At 51.2% G+C, this 24,243-nt stretch overlaps 2 protein-coding genes across 9 annotated transcripts in view; one reads left to right on the plus strand and one right to left on the minus strand.

Annotated features, from left to right (window-relative positions):
• VASH2 (vasohibin 2) overlaps positions 1 to 1,152 on the minus strand; it is a 50,958-nt gene extending 49,806 nt beyond the window's left edge. For 4 of the 6 annotated variants that reach the window (XM_003999299.6, XM_003999298.6, XR_002151203.3 and 1 more), the window contains exon 1: positions 877 to 1,152. In XM_003999299.6, coding sequence (XP_003999348.1) covers positions 877 to 1,152 — 276 coding nt within the window. The remainder of the gene's footprint in view (positions 1 to 876) is intronic. The other 2 variants (XM_045049279.1, XM_019821833.3) reach the window with 1 other exon arrangement.
• On the plus strand, positions 1,151 to 24,243 carry LOC123382915. Of its 3 annotated transcripts, none has more exons than XM_045049280.1 (3): positions 1,151 to 1,370; positions 22,149 to 22,273; positions 22,571 to 24,243. In XM_045049280.1, exons 1-3 carry the CDS (start codon positions 1,151 to 1,153, stop codon positions 22,907 to 22,909), a joined length of 684 nt encoding a protein of 227 aa, XP_044905215.1. In that variant the 3' UTR covers positions 22,910 to 24,243. The 3 variants fall into 3 exon arrangements, with proteins under 3 accessions (XP_044905215.1, XP_044905216.1, XP_044905217.1); XM_045049281.1 differs by having other exon boundaries at positions 22,597 to 24,243; XM_045049282.1 differs by having other exon boundaries at positions 23,442 to 24,243.

Raw genomic sequence — 24,243 nt, forward strand, 5'->3', positions numbered from 1 at the left:
GCCCAGGAATCTTCTCAGCCACACCAGTGTCCCCAGGGGGCAAGAGAAACCATCTGCCATGCTCTAACCCCCAGGCTGTGCAGTATTTCTCCCCAGTTTGCATTTTGATGTCTTAGTGACCGTGGCACATCTCCCTCCCTCCCTCTTAAGTAACGATAGCCTTGGCCACCAAACTCAATCGGCTCACTGGCCTCTCTCCAAGATAGAATGAGTTTCACTCCTGAGCCTCTTTCTCTATCCAGTGAGACTAATGCATCACGTGTCCTGGAAAGTCCCTTTGGTCATGGCCAAAACTCTTCTTTTTTTCTGGGACCTCAGATAAGCTGGGAAAAGAGATACTTCACCGCTTTGTAAGCTTCAGAGGTGAAAGTCACTGTCATGAAAAAAAAAAAATTGGCAAGAAGTCTAGAAATGATTCAAGCTGAGAAGTCTGGTTGGTTGCAAAATTCATTCACAGCCTAATAAATCATTTGCTAGGGAGAGACAGGGGAGGACCTACAGTTTCCAAAGAGGAAAAGTAGAGTGGGATCACTAGGGGGCTTGTGCCTTCTTGGCCGGGCTGCTGTTACCTGGCGGCCACTGCTTTTGCAGGAGGATGTACATGGGGGCGAGTCAACAAAGTTTGGCTGGAGATTAAAGAAACCTTGGCACAACCAGACCTCACAGTCCCAGAGCAGCAAGCCCTCTACCTCTCCCTCCCCCACTTCTAAGACAAACATCTCAATGAAGCCAAGGGGCAGGGGCTGGCCGGAAGACTAGGGAGCGGAAGGGAGTCGCTAGCAGGACCGGGAAAATGGACACGGCCTCCGCTTGCTTTGTACAGACTGAAGTGCTCCCCTCCTTGCCCACCCCCTCGCGTCCATCGAAGCCTCTGACCTTTGCCAAGAACGTGGCGTTCCTGATGGCGCCCACCATTTCTCCCCCCTTGGGGTGCACCTTGGCCACGTGCATCCACATGCGCTCCCAGGTGTGGCTGTCGATGGGGAAGCCGCTCTTGTTAACGTGAAACAGCACCCCGCCGTCTTTGTCCTCCTCTTCCGAGCCCCCGCTGGTGGCGAGGCTCACGGGCCGCGCGTGGCTGCTCCGGGACCGGGTGCCTTTGGCGCCTTTGGGGTGGGGGCAGCGGTGAGTGTCGGCCGCGGAGCCGGTCATGGTGGGGCCAGGGCGGGGCGGGGGTGCGCGGGGCGGAAAGGGGGCGGCGGCGGCGGGAGGCGTGTGCGCGCGCGGGCGCCGCGCGGGGATCAGCGCCCCGCCGGGACGGCCTTCTCCATTGCTTCTGGCTGCCGCAGGACGCGCGAACCGGGAGCGGCGGCTGGAGCTCCGCTTACGGGCCGAGCCTGAAATCAGTGGAGACACAGCACACACCACGGGTAAGTGGACACCAGAGGAACCGAGGAGGGGCTGTGTCCAACGGCAGTGGGGCCTTGGAGTGTCCCCGCGTCACTCCCCGCTCCCCCCGTGCGCCGACAGACCCCCTCCAGGAATTGAACACGAGCTTCCAGCCCTGCAATTCCCGAGGAAGGCGACTCGAATTTTGTCCCAAAGCTTCACACACACCCCCAGGCACCGGGAGGGGGATACAAGGAGCGCGGAGGGTGCGGAGTGGACGGGTAGGGAGAAGAAAGACAGCTCGTGCTGCGTGAAGGAGCGGGAGGTCCCCACAAGGCTCCACGCATTCCTTGGTGCCAGATGTGGCCGAGCGCCAGCCGAGCCCAGAACGTGCCGGCACGTGAGCGCCCGGGCTGCCGCGAGGGCGCAGCAGCAGCCTCGGCTGGCAAAGGCGGTCCCGTTTCCGCCCGGAGGCCCGCCCGGGCCCTCCCGGGGCCGGTGGGCGAAAGGCGGCTGCAGTCTCAGGGACCCGTGCAAGTGGCCCCACCCGCCCCCTCCCCGAGTTCCAGCGCCAGGCACCCCGGGGGACTGGCTGCGGGCGGGGCGCGAGGCAGGCGCGCCGCAGCCCCGGGACCCTACCTCGGGCCGGCCGGCCTCATGGCCGGGGAGCCTCTCCGGGCGGCGGGGGCGGCGGGGGCTGCTGCGGCAGCTGCGGCTGCTGGGCCTGGGCCTGGGGCTGCTGGGGCTGCTGCGGCCGTCGCCTCATTCCATGTCCCATTCTCGAATGTTATTCTGTGACATATAACCGAGTCACCCGGGCAGCCGCCGATGTTCCGAACGCGTCCATTGGCCACCGCAACAAAGAGGGGCGGGTCCCGGGCTCGGGACTCTACAACCGGGAGCTCCGCGACGCTCTGATTGGCTCCGGGGGTTCCCGGGCAGGAGGGGAGAGGAACAGGGGGAGCTGGGCCACCACGAGAAATCCGATCGCTGTCTTGTCCTGGGAGCCCCGCGGGGCTGCGGCGGTTGCCCTTGGGACTTAAGACCAAGTTTCCCCAGGGGTCGTCGCACTGCGAGAGTTCGCACCTATGGGAAGCAGGGGAGAAACAAAGCCACCCAAGAAGTGACCCCGAGGTAGAGGAGGGCATGTCCTTAGAACTTCGTTCCCTGAGGAAGGCTGCACACAGTCACCTGCCCCTAGCAGGGAGTGACAGATGGTTTAGTCTGGGCTGTCACAAAATTAAATCTTTTTTTTTTTTTTTTTAATCTCACATTAAACAAATTTTCCAAAATCAACAACGGGGCACAGCATGTACCCTCTGACATCAGTCATGATTAATAAATCCCTTCTAAGCCCAAGCTGATATGTGACAGTTAAACCCAGGAGGTCAGTCAGGCCCCAACTATTCTGTGATAGCTACTGAGTTAGAGAAGGGGTCAGAGAGAGGGATGGGGGAGTGGGAGCCTTTCCACACTCTCCAAGAAACACTTTTGCCTTAAAGGCATCTTCTTTTTTTTTTTTTTTTTTCTTAAGAAAAAGAAAAGCAAACTGAGATGACAAGAGCAGCAGACTACTGACCTGGGGGCTGGCTCTGAGTCCAGGTTTGTCACTTGGCTAAGCTGTGTGACCCAGGACAAGCTACTTGCTTGTTCTGGGCCTTAACTTCTCTTTCCAAAAAGAGAACAGATCCCCCACTGTAAGGTCTGTGCTGGCTCTGAAGTTCTGTGATTCTCTGACTTTTTCTTTTGGGGACGCTTAGGAACCTAGCCAAATATGCTTTCTCTTTAAACTCCATGGAAGCTTTGAGAGGATAGGCAGTTGTGATAGCAATTTCTAAGTTAACCTGGAATTAAGAATTCTGTTGTTGGGGTGCCTGGGTGGCTCAGTCGGTTGAGCGACTGACTTTGGCTCAGGTCATGATCTCACGGTTTGTGAGTTGGAGCCCCGCATCGGGCTCTGTGCTGACGGCTCAGAGCCTGGAGCCTGCCTCTGATTCTGTGTCTCCCTCTCTCTCTGCCCCTCCCCCCACTCATGCTCTGTCTCTCTCTGTCTCAGAAATCAATAAACGTTAAAAAAAAAATGAAAGAATTCGGTTGTCAAAGAGCCACTGATGGTGGAGGGATCGTGGGCAGAGGCCCTGGGGTACCGTGGACAGCCAGGGCCTAGGGGGAGGAGACCTGGGTTCTAGACAATGAGAATAATAATTTAGGTCCATCTGGACAACAAGAAATGGGCCAATTCAGGAAGTTATCTGAATAATGCAAGTGAAATAGCACTCCTGAAAAAAAATCAGGAAACTGGAAGAAGCTTATCTTCTCGCCACATAATTGCCTCAGGTTTCATTTCTTGATTAAAAGAAAGCGTGCCTCTGTGAGGGACGTTTTCTCATCTTGAACATCCTTCCTCTCTTCTTTTCTCCCTCATCTCTCAAATCCATCGCTCTCTCCTTACTTCCTCTGAGTTTCAAATCCAGGGGGGTGAGGATTTCAGGATGCAGACCTGTATGCACAGGGTGAAAATTTGACCTCACAATCCCTCAGGAGAAAACTGAGCTCTCAAAGCTCAAGTGATCAGACCAGCTGGCGAACGTCGAAGAATATCTGGCAAGTTTCACCTTCCTTGGCATCAGTTCCCGGTGTCCCACTCAGGCCAAGTCCAAACAAGTACAATCACCCTGTTAAACCAGGGCCTGGATCCTGCTTTACCTGAATCAAATCCTATGGACCAGAGAGGGTTATCAGTTCATGCTTCTGCCCCCCAGCACCCCAGAACTCCTTGACAGCTGGGGGGAAAGCCTTTGTTGTTCATCTCCAATATTCCAAATGTCTATTCTGTTCTTCCCTGGGGGTGGGGTGCAGTAGGGACCCACATGACACGGTGTATAAAGAGAGCTATGAGATTTGGCTGCTTTCCCTAAATGGTGGTAAGAAGGCTTCTGCAGTGAACTGTGCTGTCCAAGTGCAGGACTGAGAGGCAGAGGGCCCTTTTGTTGAGAATTGTTTAGCATTAGAGAATTGTGCTTATTGTGTGGACCAGCCAACTCTATTCTTCACGTCCTTGTGTATTTCAGGTTACGTAACACCGAACTCAGGCCAGAGAGATGCTGGGTTTTGAAAGTTCAAGCAGTTAGTAAGAGTGACATAGCCTTCCATATGTACACACAGTGGGACAGAGCCAACTTGTGATTTGAACAGGGACACGTGGCGACTATTTGCTCAACCTCCGAGAGTATGAGGTTGACCTACTCTTCTGTTTGTTGACATAATGACCAGAATAGCAGGGCTGTGTAGCGGAAGGTTTGGAACCAGAAAAACGGGTCAAAGAGTATCTCATTTTCCAAGTGCCAGCTGCTGGGGTCCCAAAGACACTGAAGGCAGAATCCTACCTGACAGATCATGTTTCTGGCTCCACCACTTGTTGACGTTAACAGCCTATTAAGGGATATATCAAACACACCTTATATGCCTCCTCACGTTAGCTAGACCTTGCCTGTCTCCTGGCTCTACAGCTACCTCCACAGCTATAGACTTGTGCAGTCCAGCCACCTGGACCTGGCTAGTCACTTGCCCCAGGCAAGTCCCCCTTGGCTGCTGCTGCCCAGCCAGGCTGGCCAGCCACACGTGCAGTCTCTGACTCTTCCACTGCTTCGAGACTCACATGAAATGCCACGCTCCAGGATGTGGCTTCTAAGCAGCCATCAAAGAGGATAGATGCATCCTAAGGAATTAATTCCCTGCGGGGAGCCTTTTGATCAATGAGAAAGCGGAGATGGGAGGGAGCCGGGCAGGTGAGTTCTCTTTCCTTCCTCCCTTCTATGGACTGTTCCGAGTCATGATTTTCCAACATAGCCTGTCTGCAGCTGTCCGTCCCGCGCGATTGAGCAGACGTACCTATTGAATAAGCTTCCGAGGTTCTCTGCAGCTGGTCATGAAGCGGTTACCTGCATGATAACAAACCACCTTGTGTTGCGTTTCATCCTTTCCTACTCCATTTCCCTTTTGGCTCGCTCTTGCTGCCTTCTCAGTCAGATTTACCTTTGCTTCTAGGTTCTGCTTTCTAGGGAAACTGAGCTAAAACAATGGGTTCCACAAGTGGTTCTGGAAAGCACAGGCTTGGGATGGATTTCGGGGTTGTATTGCCTACCCGTCTGAAATCACTAGAATCCCTTGCTGATGCTGAGAAGGAAGGTAATAGCTCCGATATGCAAGAGCTCCACAGCTCTCACTTGTGTTTAACTGCGGTCAATTGGATGGAGAGCAAGGCATGAGGAGATCAAGTAGCTGTGGCCCTCAATCAGTTTGGAAACAATGATAATTATAAGGTGTGAGAGGCCTTGGAAACAGAAAATGACAGGCTCAGAGCAGTTAATTACCAACTCACGGAATGCTCTGAAAGCCAGAGAGCCTCCATGGCAGCTTTAAGAGAGAGTCTTATTTCCTGCAACCACAGGATAGACTCTTCCAATCAAGCCCAGGACCTGATCACATGATAGCAGAACTGCAAAGGGTACTAATACGTGACCTTCACAGGCTTCCACGTCAAAGTCAGAGCCCTGATAGGGAAAGAGGGGGACCCAGAATCCTGGAATAGAGATGTCTCAGTGGGTGGGTATCTTGACCCTTCAAGTCCCTTGTGAATGCTCCTGCCCAGAGAAGACCCCACCCCCACCCCCCGCGGCTCTCCATGGCATGTTCGCCTCAAGACCACTTATTGCCTCCACCAATATCCAGAGTCAAGTGGTGGCACAGCCCACAGTGGAAAGAAGAAGCCCCGTTCCAGGAGCACCTGGGTGGCTCGGTTGGTTAAGCATCCAATTCTTGATTTGACTCAGGTCATGATCTCATGCTGACAGCACATAGCATGCTTGGGATTCTCTCTCTCTCTCTCTCTCTCTCTCTCTCTCTCTCTCTCTCTCTCTCCTGCTTTCTCTGCCCCTCTCCAGATCACACATCTGTGCGCTCTCTATCTCTCTCAAAAATAAATAAACTTAAGAAAAAGAAAAAAAAAAAGAAACCCTGCTCCAGGGATGAAAATCATACCTGCCAAAGATATTGTAGGGCTTGGCTAATGTGCACTGGCAGGAACTGTGGAAACGTGTGGATCTTGAAGATATTATATTTGGGGATGGGAGGGAGAAGCTCAATGAGGAGAACTCACTGATTTGGGGATACTCATACAAAACTAAGCATTTAGGGGCGTCTGGGTGGCTCAGTCGGTTAAGCATCCGACTTCGGCTCAGGTCATGATCTCACGGTTCGTGGGTTCAAGCCCCACGTCGGGCTCTGTACTGATAGCTCAGAGCCTGAAGCTAGAGCCCGCTTCAGATTCTGTGTCTCCCTCTCTCTCTGCCCCTCCCCCGCTTGTGCTCTGTGTCTCTCTCTGTCTCTCAAAGGTAAATGTTAAAAAAAAAAAAAAAAGAACTCCACATTTCATGCTTTAGCAAGGATGCCTAGAGCTTGTCCTAATCCCCATGTTTGCTTGGATGGATCTCTGAAGCCTGGTCTCAACAATAAGCAAAGTAGAGAAAGCAGACTTCCTTGTGTGGTGTTGAAGAAGGCATCAGAAGAGTCAGGAAGGAGGGAATATTAGAAGGGTTAATTCAGTATGGCTCCAGAACCCACCACCTGACTAGTTCCTGGGCCAGACCGGAAGACACTCCCCACACTAAGGCCATAAAGAATGCGCTGGTATGGAGGCAGTTGGTAGTGGCTGTCCTTGTAGTCCAAGGTGGATGGTAGTGAGGAGGGTGCTGTGTAACTAGGCTGCCTACTATTTGTGAAGATGACAAAAATCCCAGAATTGCAGAGGTGAGGTGGGAGCACTTAATCATAAAGGAAAAGGTGAACATACTTACCACAACGGACAGCAAGGTAGAGGAGCGCTCAGGGTCACTTTCTCTACATGGACTCATAATGCTGGCTAATAGGTCATGGTGTTCCTAAGGGAGGGGTATGCATATGATTTATTTTCCACGTCGAGCTATTTTTGAGAGTGAAAAAGTACACTAGGAGTAATGACATGGGGACAAGTGGTATACACCAGGACCATCCCAAATTGATAACCACCCTACCAAGGGGGGGATAGATGAGCCGTCACTTAGGCTATTGCTTGATTTGTATAATCAGAAAAAATGCTGGGGAGCAGAAGGCAAAGAATCATAGACCCTCACCTGATTTCCAAATCTAAGCCAAATCTGGCTCAAAGCTATTGCCACTGCTGAGTGAGCCCAGCTGGCCAACTGCAAAGACTGATACCAAGTGCTCTGTCTCACAGCATTCCTCAGATAGCCAGCTGGGGGCCGGTAAATTAATATGGACCTTCTACCCTGGAGGAGGCAGTGACTTGACTTTACCCCAATCAATATAAACACCATAAATGGGTTTGCCTTCCCTGCCCACGGGGCTTCAGATAGTATCACCATCTGAGAGCTTCCAGAATACCTTATCCATTGACATGTTACCTTATCCAACATTTCCTCAGAACAACAGACCCATCTGATGGTGAAAGATGGGGCAACAATGGGCTCATGAGCATGGCCTACTGGTCTTACCATGGATCCCATACCCAGAAACAGCTGACCTGATAATATAATAAAAAAACCCATTGAAACTCAGTTAAGGCAAAGCTAAGGTACAACACTTTGCAGAGTTATGGCACAGCCCTCCAGGTTCTAATACGCTTTGAGCTAATGACCAATATATGGTACTGATCCTTAAGAGCTAAAAAGGATGAATTCAGGAACCGAAGGACAGAGGTGGACATGGTAGAAGTGGCACCTTCCACCATTGCAGCCAGTGACCCACTTGAGGAGATTTGTGCTCTTTGTCCCTGACACTTTGGACTCTGTTATGTGAGAGGTTCTGGTTTCCAGGGAGAAGGCTCTGCCAGGGTGCAGGTTCCACTGATCTGGAAGCTGTGACTGCTCCCCGGCCACTTCAGGCCACAGGCAAAAAGAAAGGAGTTAAAGTATAGTAATTCGAATTACCCCGAGAGGTTTGGATGGCTTCTCCTGGATTGCAGGGAACCCAAGGGATTCACAGCTCCTGGTAAAGTAATAATTTTGCAGTGATAGCAGTTACAATTCAATAAGGGTAGTTCCATGAAGAACTTCAAGACCTTCTCCCACAAATGAAGATGACCCAATCCAGATAAACCAGCTGAAGTGTTGGGCAAGAGTGAGGGACGTCTAGAAAAGGTAATGGAGAAGGGAGATGATGATATCAACTACGGCCTTAGGACCAGCTATAGTAGCTTGAATCAAGCAGACTATAGCTCTACTCATTGACTCTCTTCCCTAAGAGCTTCTAGACGATTGCAACTGGCCACAACCTTGAAGGGAGCTTCGTAACTGAAGGGATTTGTATCTTTCTTGGAAAAAGGGTAAAATCCTCAAATCCAGACTATTCACCCACTCTCACCAGCAAAATGGATGTTTAGTGCAACAGTGGATGTTAGTGTTTAGCCTATGTCCTCCCCGTCTTGTTGGGAATCAATATAGCATGTTGATTGAATGTAGTGAATCTGACTGGTGGAACTCAGATCACCTGTTTGTGCCCTCCCTGCAAAAAACAATTAGGGAGTTTTCCAGATTTTATCTTAGAGAAAGAAGATTCACATGGTGGGAAATTCCCCAGACGTAACCAGAGTGCCCAAAAGAGGCTGCACAATTCTGAAACTATTTGAGATGTCTGATAGGATTAAGCAAATGAGTTAATGCCCTGATATTGGTGTTTTCACTATGAAGAGGGAGCATGCAAACACGGAATGGGGAGAAATAAGGAAGGAGCCTGGGGGGAGAATTGGAGTTAGAGGTATTGATGGGAGCTCAGTCTTTCTAAATCCATAAGATGAATCTAATCATGAAAGAGTGTTGGACCCATCCAAAATAAGGAAAGTTCTGTTTTTAAAACTGTATATATTTTAAACTGTCAGTGTAATAAATGACAAAGAAAGTCAGTAGAAATGTTCCATATTAAAGAAGACCAAAGAGACATGACAACCAAATGTGACACTTGATCCAAACTACATCTTGAGGGGGCGCTTGGGTGGCTCAGTTGGTTAAGTGCCTGACTCTTGGTTTTGGCTCAAGTCATGATGTCATAGTGAGATAAAGCCCTGCATCGGGGCTTGCTGACATTCGGGAGCCTACTTGGGATCCTCTCTCTTCCTCTCTCTCTCTCTCTCTCTGACCTTCCCCTGCTCTTTCTCTTTCTCAAAATAAATGAATAAACTTTTTTTTTTTTTAAACTGCACCTTGACCTGCAGGGAAAAAAACAGTGTAAATGTTATTATTGGATCAAGTGACAAAATAGTAATATAGATGTTCAATTAGATAAAAGTATTACATCTATATTAACTTTACTGAAGTTGATAAACTGAACTACAGTGATGAATAGGGACTATCCTGATTCTTATTCTTAGGAAATACACACTGTGGTATAGAGGGGGAAGGGCCACTTACTTTCAAGTGGTCCAGAAAAAAAACCACTGCGCACTTGCATGTGTGCAGAGAGAAAATGATAGAGGAAATAAGGCAAGATGTTAACAGTAGATGAATCCGGGTAGAGGGTATGTGGACGTTCTTTGCACTATGATACTCGCCACTTTTCTGTTAAGTTTGAAATCATTTCCAATGAAAAAATTTTTTGAAGGAGGGGGACTGAACAACCCTTGAAAACACAGTAAATGTCTACTATAATAAGCCTGTGAGATAGGTGTTAATTATTTCCATGTTACAAAGGAAACAGCTGGAGTTTTAAAAGGTTGGGGAACTTGCACAAGACGATACAATTAGTAAGTGTCAGAACTGAGAATTACACTTCGATTCACTTGATCAGCTACTTTTCTTTTTCTTTCTCTTCTTTTCTCTCTCTCTTTTTTTTAATAGCAAGAAGAACATAGATTCCAATGGTAATCACAGACAATTCGTAGATGTCTTGATGACCAAAAAGTTTAACTGTCCTGATGCTTCAAAATTCTAAGGGACGTCCTTTGAATTTCAGGCTTATTTATTTTTCTAACTTATCCCCTGGAGAGGGGGTGCCAGAGGGCAGGGAGCATGGAGGAGAATTAGAAACAGAATGAATGAGACCAGGGGAGCCACCAGGGAAAGAACCACACTGGGGCCTAAATAATCCACTGGTAGCAGCGGGGGCCCTGGACAATGGTCCTTCCGGCCAGGTTTACGGTTCTAAGGTCCTTTGAGGACATTTGGCCAGAGGGAGCAGAAATTTAAGACTTTCTTGGATTACAGCTACTTTTCACCCAGAGAATAAGAGAATCATCTGCTGTAAAATTACTGTCTTCTCTCACAATGGCAGCTTTCAGAGAAGAAACCTGTTGTCCCCTTCTGAACAGTGCATTTGAAGGCTCTGTGCCTACCCCTTAACAAAAACTTCTTTGCTTTTAAACAACAAACATTCACTTCTCACAGTTCCAGAGGTTGGGAAGTCCAACATCAAGGCGCTGGCGAGGACCCTCTTCCTGGCTCATCGATGACCATCTTCTTACCATGTCCTCATGTGGTCAAAGCAAAAGGGAGCTCCCTGGGACCTCTTCTATAAGGATGCTGATCCCATCCATGAGGGCTCCACCCTTATGACCCCATCAGCTCCCAAAGGCCCCACCTCCTAATACCATCACATCGGGGGCTAGGATTTCATGAATGAATTTTGGAGGGACACAAATATTCACTCTGTAGCAGCAGCCGTCTCGCAAATAATTGGATTTGGCCTTTGTGGGGTTTTCCTGGGATCCACACAGAGAGGAGCAGTTGCTCGATGCTGTGGGATGGTTGGGCTATATGAGAAAGCTCTCTTTTTGATTTTGGGGTACTTCAGGAAGATGAAAATGAAGTAAGTTTTACAATATAGCCTTTCTGGGGTGCCTGGGTGGCTCAGTCAGTTAAGCATCCAACTTCAGGCAGATCATGATCTCACAGTTCATGAGTTCAAGCCCCGTGTTGGGCCCAGTGCTAACAGCTCAGAGCCTGGAGCCTGCTTTGGATTCTGTGTCTCCCTCTCAGTCTGCCCCACTTGCATTCTTTCTCTCTCTCAAAAATAAGTAAACATTAAATATACATATATATATAGAGAGAGACAGAGACAGAGACAGAGAGAGAAGGAGAGGGAGGCTTTCTGTCCCAAAGGAAAATGGGAACACGCTGACCCAGGTCTGCCCAGCTGACAAATGAGACCTAAAGCTGATGAATATGGAGGCACATGATTGAGGTCATACAGGAGCTGCACTAGGGAGCTTCTGAAGGTCCAGGAACCCATGTGATATGAAGGTCACCCCACCTGCTAATCTTAGCTCTGCCTGTAACATCCTGGGTGAGGCACGTAGCCACATCTTGGTATTTAGTGAATGTCTCAAGATATATATTATGAATATTCTTGGTAATTGGGATTGGGCAATCCTCCCTGAAAAGGCGGAGCGCATAATCTATCACGCCTGGCCACTGAGCAGTTTTTCTGGGCTCAGATGTCTGTTCTGTCCCCTGAAAAACTACGTGCAGATCGGCTTCCTCCTGTATCCATCAGGGGCAAGCAGGACACAGGTGGAACTCTCAAGAAGGTTTAAGCCCTGTACACCGAGGCACCGACAAGACGAGGGGAACCATCAAGGATGACGAGGAACCCCGGGGCTGTTACCTGCCCTGGACCTGAAGGAGCCCAGTGAGAGCAAGAGGCAGAAAGAAGAGCCGACGGCATCCTCCTGGGCAGACAGCAGAGCGGAAGTGGGTTGAGGGCAAACAGAAGATGACTGCTGACCGTCTTTGGGACCCAGGCAGGGGCCCCAGTGCTTTCCGGGAAATTTCGCACTCATGGAGGTGAAAGGCAAGGACAGGTAAGATGTAACAAAGACAACACACATGGGAAAACCAGGCATTCATGGATCCAGAGGCTGAACGTCTTGCCGGATGTGCTGGAGAAAGAATGTGAGCCCAGCGCTGTGTGGGGAGGTGGGTGGACTTTCCCTGAGGAGAGCACTGAGGTGTCTGTCGTTGACCATCTCCCTGGGTGCTTCCTGAGTATCCCATTTGAGGAAAGGGGTCAGCATTAGAAATGTGCCAACCCGTCTTCCTTTCTTCATTGTAACACTCTCCCTGGCCTTATGAAAGATGACAGCTGTCTGGGGAGCCTGGTGGGTGCCCACGGTGACATATCTTTTGGCAGAAGAAGCACTACGGAAAGCTAGAGGAAGCCCACCCTCTTGATGGTGTCGTCACATGACTGCTCATATTTACTGAAAATGTACTACGCGCCAGCCGCTGCTCTGAGTGCTTTTCAAGCATGTGCTCACTCCACCCTCACCCAACACCCCTAGGAAGTGGGTGTTGTTAGGGACTGAATGGTTGTGTCACCCTAAATTCATAGGCTAAAGCCCTTTCCTCCAATGTGCCTTTATTCAGAGATGGGGCCTCTAAGGAAGTAATTAAGGTTAAATGAGCTCATAAGGGTGGGGGGCTCTGATCTGATAGGGTTCGTGTCCTCATAAGGAGAGATACCACAGAGTTTGCCCACGCCCCCCCCCCCAGCACTCACACTGAGGAAAGGCCATGTGAGGACACAGCAAAGGGCCGCAGTCTATAAGACCAGGAAGGGAACTCTCACCAGAAACCGAATTTGCTGGCACCTTGGTTATTCCCGTTTCCAGAACTGTGAGAAAATGGATGTCTGTGGTTTAAGTCCCCTGGTCTGTAGGGTTTTATTATGGCAGCCGGAGCTGACCTGAGACAGGCACTGTCAGTATTATTCTCACTTTATAGATGAGGAAATTGCAGCATAGGGAAGCGAGGTGGTTTTCTTAAGGTCACCCCATTTGCCTTTGACTTTGGGTCCCTTCACCTCTCAGGGTCCTGCTTCTCTCGTAAGAAGCAGGTAGGTAGAAACAGATCAGGGGCCATAAACTCAAATGTCAACAGGGCACAGGCAGATAACAGAAAGAGGGGAAGCTGGCTGAGAGGGGCTGTTACAAACTGAAGAGGGCAGGCCCTTTAGAGAGGCCAGCTGCCTGCCAGCTTCAACAACTTGTTGGCTAAATGGCTGGTGTGCTCGGATCTACAGGTGCTTTGTTCTATTTTTTAGATGTTTATTTGAGAGACAGAGAGGGACAGGGTGCGAGCGGAGAAGGGACAGAGAGAGAGGGAGACCCAGAATCTGAAGCAGGTTCCAGACTCTGTGCTGCCAGCAGAGAGCCCGATGAAGGGCTCGAACTCATGAACTGTGAGATCATGACCTGAGCCAAAGTCGCATGCTCAACCGACTAAGCCACCCAGGTGCCCCTCAGATCTACGGTTTTTCAAGACAGACTTGGAAATCTGGATCTTTTTAGGAAATACAATTTCCCCCACATTCCATCATGAAACAGAGTGCAGGCTAATTAAGACATAGCAATGGGCTGTGTTTGGCATACAATGTCCAGTTTGCCCCGTTCTGGACTGGATGATTTTTCTACACACTTTTCACCTCCTCCCTCTTCACTTGGCCATGACTCTCTGCCTTTGGCAATATTCCCTCCCGTGTGCAGACTCTTAGCCCCCTGCTTTTAGGAAAGTGAGTACCACCACGATCCAGAAATGTTTTAAGGCATAGTCAGTGCAAAGAGCACTACATAAACTCAGCTGAGCCATGTGACCCTGGGCCCATTCCCTTTTCTGAAAATTGGCCCCAAAACACCTACATCACAGGAGCTCTGGAAGGATTAAATAAGATTGTGCGTGAGGAGGCAACTGGCCAATCGTGAATTCTTCCGTGGGGCTCAGAGAAGCGCTGAGTGCTTTCCATACATCGTCAGGTGCCTCAGTGTTAGGTGTTTGAGCTCCTTACAGATAGGAGTCTGGTGGCTTCAGCGGCTGTAAGGTGCCTGAAATGGAACTGGCTGAGTTGTGAAAGGCAGCAGAGGGCCTCTGGAGAGCCTCCTGGAGAGCCCAGGAGCATGGCTGGGAGGGACAGGAACCAGAGATTCCGTGCCTGGAAGCCAGGAACAAAACAGCCTCCCCAAACAGCTCTCCAGCGGTTTGGAGGCATAATTAGTAAGAGCGTTTGTACTAACGCTCTGAAAGTTCTACTCAGGCTTAATAGCCGCCTGTAAAAATTCCAGTAGGGCCATTTTTAGTTGGGGCGAGTGAGGGTTAAAAACTCTCCAGACTGCCCAAAATACTCTCCGGGAGGACCCCCCCCCCAACAAGAAAGGGGTTTATTTACTGCCCCACTGATTAAGGAACTGTTTATCTACTCTGGATCATCTTCCACCAGAGCCTTTATCAGTGTTTTTTTGTGGGGTTTTTTTTTTGTTGGCTACTGGTGTTTGGGTTTTTTGTTTGTTTGTTTCGGTTTGTTTTTTTTTAAATAAATGAGAGCAGATTATGTGTGTTCCAAGGCTGTGACTCAAGATAGTTGTTTGCCTGTGAGCCAGATCCTGGGGAGGAGGGAAGGCAGCCTCCCTTTGCAGAGCTGGGGGGGAGTCTCCAATGAGAAGGATACAAAAGAAGGAGTCAGAACTCACTTCCTTTCAGGTCTTCCTGGGGAGCAGCTCAGTGGGGGTGGATGCTCTGGGGAGGACCTTGGCCAGCAAAAGAATGAGTGGGTTCAAGGCAGCGGAGGTGGAGGAAGAAAGAGCAGAAATGAACTGGCCAGGCAAGGGGAGGGGAATTAGAGGCGCTCTAGGGGAGGTGTGCTGGAGACTCCCCAGGAAGCCTGGGGTGTGGTTATAAAAGAAGGACAGCACAGAACCGGGAAGGAGGTAAGAGTGAAGCTGTGTTTGGAGCTACACTGAAACTCTGGATCCAATCTAAATCCACTCTGGCCAGAACAAGGGTTTCAAAGGTGTGACCTTGGGAGGAGCTTTCCGCCCCAAGAGCCAGGAGGTCCTAAATGAATTTTTGGTAAAGACGATGGCAATGCGTTTGGAGTAGAGAACAGCAGTCATTGGATTTGGGGCTCAGCTCTGCTGAGAACTGGCTGGGTAATCCTAAGCATCCCCCCCCCCCAGCCCCCACCTTTCTGAGGCTTGGTTCATAAAATGAGGGGCTGGACTGGATCCCTAGTTCTAAACCTCCCCCGCACATGAGAACCACCTGGGGGGTGCTGCAGCCCAGACCAGTGAAATTGGAATCTTTGGGAGTGGGTCCAGGTATCAGTATTCCACAGCCTGGAATAGTGCACACAGCCAAGTTTGAGACCCTCAGGGCTAGACGGTCTCTAAAGGTCTCATTCAGCCTTGCCATTCATTAAGTCTTTAAAGAAAGGACAGAGAAGATGATTCTCCTGAGGCAGTCCTCAGGAGAAGCAAGGCTTGGACCAAATGGTCTCTTAAGAGTTCCTCTGCCCATAAGATTCCATGATTTGAGACTCCCAAGTGGAGAGGCTCTTGCTGCCAGGTTCTAGCCAGATGTGTTTCTTGCACCCTTCATTCATTCCAGGAGTATTTACTGAGCCCCTACTATGTGCCTGGCACTGTTCTAGGTGCTGGAGATACAACAGCGAATAGACCCTTTCCTGTGTTCAACTCTTGGGACGGATCTGAAACCACAAAGCTAAAAAGGAGGGTGCAGAATGATGCAGAGAGCCAGAAGGGAAGGGAAGTTTGAGAATCGGGCGTTTCACACAGAGTTCCCCAAACTGACTCATTACGTCATTGAACTGAGTAACTAAGGTTACTGGGGATCTGTCCTTGTTGCGTTATTCTCATCTTCCTTTCCTCCTTCCTCTTCAACTGTGGGGTCATCAGCCTCTGCGTTTAGCAACTCAGTTCTGGCTCCCAATTCTAACATGTGTGTGTATGTGTGGGTGGGGGGGTGGTGACCAACACCACCAGGCATCTCAGACACCAGCGGGGTGTGCTACAATTTAACTCAGCTCTGATAGTACCTACCTGGAGATAGGGTCAGATCCTGGAGGTTGAAGGCTCAGTCCTACAGACTACCCCTCCCACCCCCACTTTGGATACCAGTGGCAGGTCCAGGTCATGCCCTGTACTTCTGACCAACTGGCTCTAAATCAGAGGTTCCCATGATGCCCTGCTTGGGTTTGATTAATTTGTTACAGCGGTTCACAACTCAGAGAAACATTTTAGTTACTAGATTACCATTTATTATAAAAGGACATAACTCAGGAACAATCAAATGAAAGAGATGCCTGGGGGAAGGTCTGGGGAAGGGGTTTGGAGCTTCCTCGCCTTCTCCAAGGACGATGCTCTCCCTGAATCTCCACGGTGTCTGAAACTCTCAGACAGGTTTTGGGGTTTTATGGAGGCTTCATTACATAGGTGTGATTGATTAAATCGCTGGCCATTGGCTACTGATTCAACCTCAAACCCCGCTTCCCTTCCCAGAGGTAGGTGTGTGGGGGGGGGGGAGGTGGTGGTGAAACCAAAAGTTCTAGCCTTCTAATCATGCGGTCTGTTCCCCTGGCAACCAGTCCCCATCCTTCGGTAATTTCCAAAAGTCTCTCATTAACATAACCAAAGACACTTTATCACTCTTATCACAGGAAATTCCAAGGGTTTTAGGACTCCTGTGCCAGAAACAGTGACAGTGACGTAGACCAGATACATATTTCCTATTATAGATCACAATATCACAGCCAGCAACCGTAGGGGCAGAAATCTTCTGCTCCCCAACCCCAGATTCACACTCCCAAGTATACCTCAGGTCTTTCCAATTCAGCTTAAGCTCCTTACAGCTGGGGACTGGGCCTTGAGTCTTTGGGGGGAGCACATAGCATAGTTTGGAGTGTGTGGGCTATAGACAGACATCCTGGGTTCAGATCGCGGCCCCGCCTCTTGCCAGAGGCTATCACCATGTGACCGGGACAGCATACCTACCAGCTCCCCAGTCGCCCACCTCACGTCTGCACCTTCAAAATAGGGATTTATTATAATACTACCTTTCACATTGGTGTGAGGAGTAAATGAGTTAGTGGAGACAAAGCAGTGTCTGGCACCTGGTAACCTTCAACAGGTGGTGACTATTACTGACCTAGAGCAGGGGATGTTGTGTGTGCTTGTTCTGATCAAGCTCACGGAGAGACCAGCAAGGTTGTATGCGGTGGCGGCATCTGCTGTCTTTCTCATTTCCCGTCAGGGCGGGCCTCTGATACACGGGTCAAGAGAATGCTAGCTGTTGTAACAGGGAAATCCTGAAATCTCAGCGCCTTCCTTCAGTAGGAGTTGATGCTTTGGTCATGGAAAGTCTACTGGCGTGGGGAGGGGGGCGGGGCGCCCCGTTCCATGCAATCACGTGGGATGTCAGGGGCTCCGTCACCCTCAAGGAAGCCCAGGGCTTTCACCTCCAAGTGGCACATGCACTGAGAGACTGGAGACCACAAGGAAGGCCTTTGTAGGCCAGGTGGGGAATGATCACTTACCCCCATTCCACTGGCCAGAAATCAGTCACATGCTGCAAAGAGCCTGGGATAGGGGCCAGGAAGAAGTGCATGAGGGAGCCTCTGGGGTCTGGCCTCCAGGGGTCTTCTTAGCCAGCCAGGTCTGCCTCCTGATCTCAGGCCCCCTGCACCCCTGGTGGTTAGCCCATCTGAGATGAGTCTGGGACCACTGTGTGTGCAGACTCCCTCCTCCTTCTCCTTCCTCTCTGACCTTCTCCAGTTACTTTCCTCCAATTCCTGTTCTCTCTCCAATGGCACCTACCCTCTATTGAACTCCTGTCTTTGGAGAGAGGTTCATTGTTTGGCCACTGAGGGCTGTGGTGGAGAGGTGCTCTAGGGATTCAGTGACAAAAGATGTTGGGGGAGGGGGGAGTGGGGGGAGAGCCGTGTCAGCCGTGTCTCCTCCTCTTCCAGGGAGGAGAGCTGTGGCCATGTCCACCTGCTTCCTGAAATCAGAGAGTCTGATCCCAGGCCACTGGGCTCCCAGGGATCTGGGAGAGCTCTCAGCCCCTCGAACTGTCCCCTGAACAGCAGCAGCCCTATCACCTTGGAATTTGTTAGGGATGCAAATTCTCAGCCCTGCCTTCGACCTGCTGAATCAGAAAATCAGCTCAGAAAGATTGGTAACCCGCCCAAAGTCATGCAGCTAGTAAGAGGCAGGGCAAAAATGTTCTAACACGTGATTCTGGTGCACACACAAGTGTGAGAATACCTCCTGCAAGGAATGGAGCGGCCAGAAGCTGCGGGTAGGAAAGTGCTTCACACTGCCACCCAGTGGCTGCACAACAAACAACAGCCCAGCCTCCAGCTTGGAACAAGCTCATGCTGAGGTCACAGCTGTGCTAATACCTAGATTAGGAAGCACGTTTTGGAAAGCACAGGGGAATCCACAGCCATCGCAGGGGACTCACCCAAGTCTAGCCTCATGGACAGCTGTTAAGACTTAGCCTTAAGTTCCAGCCCGGAACCAGTCCCAAACTCTTGCTAGAAGGCCAAACCCACCTGCGCTTACATTCCATGGGAACCTGGCACAGCTGGCTGGAGAGAGGCTTCTGTGATCAGACTGATAACCCCATCAGGGGCAGACTCCATCATCCTCATGGGATACCAGAAGAAGCAGAGGTCCTTCTTCTCCAACAGGGCCCAGGACTCCACTGGGACCCTGCCAGCTAGGCCCCTGTGGCCTCAGGGCTCTGCTGGTGTGGCACTCCCTGTCTCTGCCAGGGGCTTGCAGATCTCGGAGGTGAGGGTGGGGAGAGGCTAGAGGGAGAAGAGGAAATGTGAAGACCTCTCAGGATGCGGCCCTCTCCTGCCTGTGTGATGGGGAACTGCAGGGACGGGGTGACATGTGAGCTTAATGAGGAGGAAATGTCCAGAGGCAAAGGCCGCTTGCTCTCTCCCTTGTCCCTTGGCCTCAGACACAGTGGGGGCAGGAGGCTCAGCACTCTGGGGACTGACTCTGATTTTGCATTTTTATGGGAGGACATGGTAGCTGGGGGGCTCCCAGGGGATGTGCCCAGCTTGCTGGGGAGGCAGACTCTGGGGGAGGAGGAAGCGTACAGGAACCAATGTCTGTAGGGCACCCTGCACTATGTGGGGGACTCATTTAATCCGCTCACACAGTAAAACTCAGCTCAGAGAGTTCAGTAACCTGCCCAAAGTCACACAGCCGGTAAGATACATTTACCCTAAGATCTAACACCAAAGCCTATGTTTGCTGTCCACCACTCTCTGCTGCCCACCACCACAGAATCCCCCTAGGCTGGCTATCACGCCAGGCAGTTCATGCATCCAGAAACCCGTGGGTTCCAACAGCGATAGGGCCTCTCCTTGCTTAGCTGCCCTGCCCTGTGCTCCCAGGCCCCTCACTGGTAGCTCAGTTGCATCTCTGACAAGGGAGAAAGCTCCAGCCAACTTAGAAACCAGGACACTGGCCTGTGTCCCCAGGTGGGAGGGAGAGCCTCTCCATCCTAGAGCAAGGCTAGGGTCCAGAAGGTGCCCATCTCTGCCCTCAGGGCTCTCCAACCAAGGATGCAGAGCCTGAGAGGGGGAGGGGAGGGGAGGGGGCAAGTTCAATGCTCCATTTAACCAGAGGAGGGACAGAGGGGGTCCCCAGAGCAGCTTGGCCCCCACAAGCCTCAAGTGTAGGTGAGTCCTGAGCCGAGCCTGGATGGTGGTTCCCAGAAGGCCTGCTCTTCTCCTGAGTCCACCAGGTAAGGCACAGCTGCCTCACGGTACAGGTCACCCAAACCCAAGGTAGCTTTTTTAAGATCAATGTTCTGCTGCAGACCTGAAACTTCATAACTGTCGCTAAAATCAACACTAGAAAAGCATGATAGGATTTATGTGGGTTTTTTTTTAAGTTTATGTATTTATTTTGAGAGAGAGAGCAAGTGGGGAGGGGCAGAGAGAGAAGAGAGAGAATCCCAAGCAGGCTCCATGTTGTCAGCACAGAGCCAGACGCGGGGCTCCAACTCAGGAACCGTGAGATTGCAATCTGAGCCCAAATCAGGAGTCAGATGCTTAACCGACTGAGCCACCCTGGCGCCCTGGGATTGACCTTTTAAACTTTATTCAATATACAGTTATTATGGAAGAACCTAACATAGATGAACTCAAATCGTCTCTGCTTCTCTGGCTCAGGTGTATGTGGGTTGGTTCGTTGGACTTTTGACCTTGCCGAAAGATTCCAAACACCCCCAAACCACCAGTGTGGCTTTTACTGTCCTCGTCATCATTAGAAGCCCCAATTGTCCACCTCTGTATGCCAGGAATGCCTTCCCTAACTTCTGTCACTGACACACATCCTCGCTGTTGGGGCCCAGAGGGTAGAGTTGTCTTAGAAAGGGAGCTTCCCCGAGGGAATGGTCGGGGTGGGGGGTGGGGTGGCTACCCCAGTCAGGTTGGGTATGGGAGGCCTTCTTTCTTGAGCATCTCTGTGGAACAATCCAGACAACTGTCTCATAGGTGCTGAGAGGCAGAAGTCCCTTGCCAGAGGCTGCCAGCCACGACCTGCTTAGGGGTTCTGACCTTCCTTTTCGAAAGGAGGCAGCACAGGCTAGGAGAGAGGCCTTCTCTGGGCCATCTGAAGAGGGAGGCCCAAGTGAGTGAGGAGGGAGGCCCTGACTCCATTCTTTCCTAGCTATGCAACTTTTGGCAAGGCTGAGTCTGAGTTTACTCTTCTGCAAAATGGCTGTAATTGGTGAGGCTCCAGAATTTTTTTTATAGGAGGCACTTAGTGGGCCCTAAGGAAGGAGGCGGGGGTGATGGGAAATTGTTCACAAGCACACATACACCATTTTACTTAGACCACAGGCTTGTGGGGGGTGAACTGGGGAATTCAGCGTCGCTGAAGCCCCTCCCAGTTACCTTTTGGTGCCGCTGTGGTTATAGGAACCAAAGCGGGCCTCCCTCACGGGGTCAGATGAGAGCATATAGATGAACCCCTTTGGGAACTATTCTCGACAGATGGAACGTATTAGTATCCTCTCCTAAAGTAGGACTCTAACCTTTTACTTGGGACGCTGGCCAGCATTGCTTGCTAATGGATCGGTGATGTTGCCCACGGACCCTTCTGCAGAGGCCACCAGTGAGCAGTCTCCCGGCTCTGGATGATGCTTCGATTTCTTATCTGGGGGCTCCTTCCTAACCCAGAGATGTGGTTAGATCTTCCAAGCCCCCAAAGCACTGTTTCAGGAGGAATCTCCCCATGCATCGACAGCCCAGGTAGTCCCCCAAATGGGCTGGTAAGAGCGTCCAAAGGCAAAGGGTGGCCCCTGCCCAATTGCTTCGGGAACATGTCAGATGCTCAAAAACTCCCACAGCACGATCCCAGGTCTGAGGAATCTGTTTCTGGGAGTGGGCTTGAACAGACTGTGGGTGTTTCCTTTTGTTTTTTAATCAAAGGCATCCCTGATTACTGTTGTGAAAACTACACTTGAGTTTCGGACACAGGTTATCATGGGATCTGGTCTGCTGTGCAGGACAGACTTCCTACAAACCCCTCAATTTCGGGAGAATCCTTCCCCTTTCTGAAAAGCTCACCTGTCCGTGAGGGTGCTCTAAGGTGACAGGAACATGCAAAACATATCAGCCATGTGTCCTTTTGGAAAGTCAGTCCAGACTGTGCAGGAGGAAACTTGAGATCTGAAGGAGGAATGGGAAAGAGCAGGTTTTCACCGCATTTCGGGCTTTTGCTTCTGGCTCTGTGGGAAAAGACAGAAACATAGGGGAGGTCTCGCTAGGGGCACAGGGGGCTGCTCCTGTGAGACTCAGCTCCAGCACCCTCTCTGACGCAGCCTTCCCTCCCCCGCTCCCGCTTACCTCACCTCTGCCCACAGAGGCCATCCTCACTAATGTACCACAGCACGAGGCACACACCCCCTCTCACACTTTGTCCCTGTTAAATTCCCCACGTCTGTCCTCCCCAGGCTATTCCCCCAGAAGAAAGAGGCCTTCACTTGAAGCCGGGGAGTTCTCCCTGTTGGAAGCGGTGGGTTTCCTGGTTTCCTGCCCAGTTTCTGGGCTCTCCTTCGCTGCCTTTTCTCCAAACCAGGTAAGGGCGTGACTTGCTTTCCTCACTCTATGGCAGTCAGGGGCTGCGGAGATGGGGTGTCAGTGCTGTCTTCACCAGGGAGGAAACTGCTTTCCTAGAAGCAGATTCTTCTAGCCCCCTTTCCTCTGCTCCCACCTGTCACCCACCCTGTTTCCTGAAGCTGTCTGTCGGAAGGAAAGGGGAGGGGACAAAGACACAGGATTGACAGGGAGGAGGGACATCTGACACCCTCCAGGAGTCAGCCTGGCCCTCCCTGGGGCTCCTTGTGGGCGGAACTTTGTTTCTCCACCAAAGCAGATGCCTGATGGCTGTGGTCCCCGCAGGCTGGAGATGGGCCAGCCGAGCCACCTGCGTTCCTTCTCCACCGACATCACAGATGCACCTGCTGGGCTCGGAACTGTCCAAGGGTCTGTGAAACCAGATCCCTACCTTGTTCCTCTTCACTGGGGCCACACAAAAGCCTCCCATCCGGACAGTGACAACAAGAGCCAGCTCATGTTTCCAGTCGGGCCAGAGGAAGCATGTCTGGGGCAGCCAAGAGGAGCTTCTGGGGGGAGGGGTGCCCAGTCCAAGTGGACACGCCTGAAGAGGCCATGTGTATGCTCAGCTGCCTGGGGAAGCAAAGCCAGCCGGTAGCTGCTGCCAAGCTGTTCTCAAAGTGTGGTCCTCGGACCCGCGGCGTCACATCACCTGGGGACTTATCAGGAATATGTATTATTGGGCCCCACCTGAGACCTGCAGAATCAGAACCTCTGGGCTTGGCAGTCAGCACTTTATGTTTTTTTAAGTTTATTTATTTATTTTTGAGAGAGACAGAGACAGCGCAAATGGAGGAGGGGCAGAGAGAGAGGGGAAGGGAGAGAGAGATCCCAAGCAGGCTCCGTGCTGTCAGCATAGAGCCCGACCTGGGGCTCGAACCCACAAAGCCATGAGACCAAGAGTGGGATGCTTAACCGACTGAGCCACGCAGGCGCCCCTTGATAAGCCGTCCAGGTGATACTGAGGACACTCAAGTTGGAGAACCTTTGGCTAAAGTTGGCCGTGATAGTAGGTCCTGAGCCCTGGGGTGGGAGGCAGGGCTAAGGGGATTGTGGGTGATGCCAGGGGTTTCCCGTCAGAGCCGCCTCATCCATCCGTCCTAGAGAGGTGTACAAATATTCTTTTCTAGGTGTGCCAGCAGGTGAAAGAGGTTTGGGAGCCTGCCCGAGAAGCTTGTGACAGGGAGAAGTGCTGAGCAGGATGTAACCTTCTGCAGGATGCACAGATAAGTATTTACTCCGACGTGGAGAGCGCGCTTCCCGATTCCCGAGTAACCTGACAATGGAGGCCAACGTTATGTGCAAACCCTTTTGCCCAAAATGAGCCCGCCGTGTCGCAGGCAGGCCCTCTGCTTCTCGATTTGGGGTCAGCAGGGACAGGGAATGGAGGGGGCACACAGCTGAGCTGGGGGATGCCTGCGGGAAGAACCAAGCCTGCCATGGTGCCACTGGGACAGCCCTGGGGCAACGTGGCCGGAAGCCACACGGCCGGGGGCCACAGGAGCGGTTCACGGATTCCACTGAGGAGCGGTCTCTGGCAAAAAAAACACCACGACCTTCCCCGTTTTACAGAAGTTGTGCCAGACAGTTGAGCTGAGGCAGCACACCTGTCAACTGTCCCAGTTCAGGCTCGCCTCGGAGGTACCGTGGGTTCCCTTCCAGACCAGCACAGAAAAGCGATTCAAATGAATGTTTTGGTTTTCAAGTGCGTATGAAGGTTATGTATACGCTGTACTGCAGTCTAGTGTGTAGTAACCTTGTGCCTAAAAAAAGACCTGTCTTAATTACAAAATACTTTAATGCTTGGGCGCCTGGATGACTCAGTCAGTTCAGCATCCAACTCTCGATTTCGGCTCAGGTCATGATCTCACGGTCCATTGTGGGCTCTGTGGTGACAGCGCAGAGCCTGTTTGGATTCTCTCTGGGTCTCTT

The sequence above is a fragment of the Felis catus genome, chromosome F1 (assembly GCF_018350175.1).
Source record: "Felis catus isolate Fca126 chromosome F1, F.catus_Fca126_mat1.0, whole genome shotgun sequence".
In the NCBI taxonomy this organism is placed as follows: Eukaryota; Metazoa; Chordata; class Mammalia; order Carnivora; family Felidae; genus Felis; species Felis catus.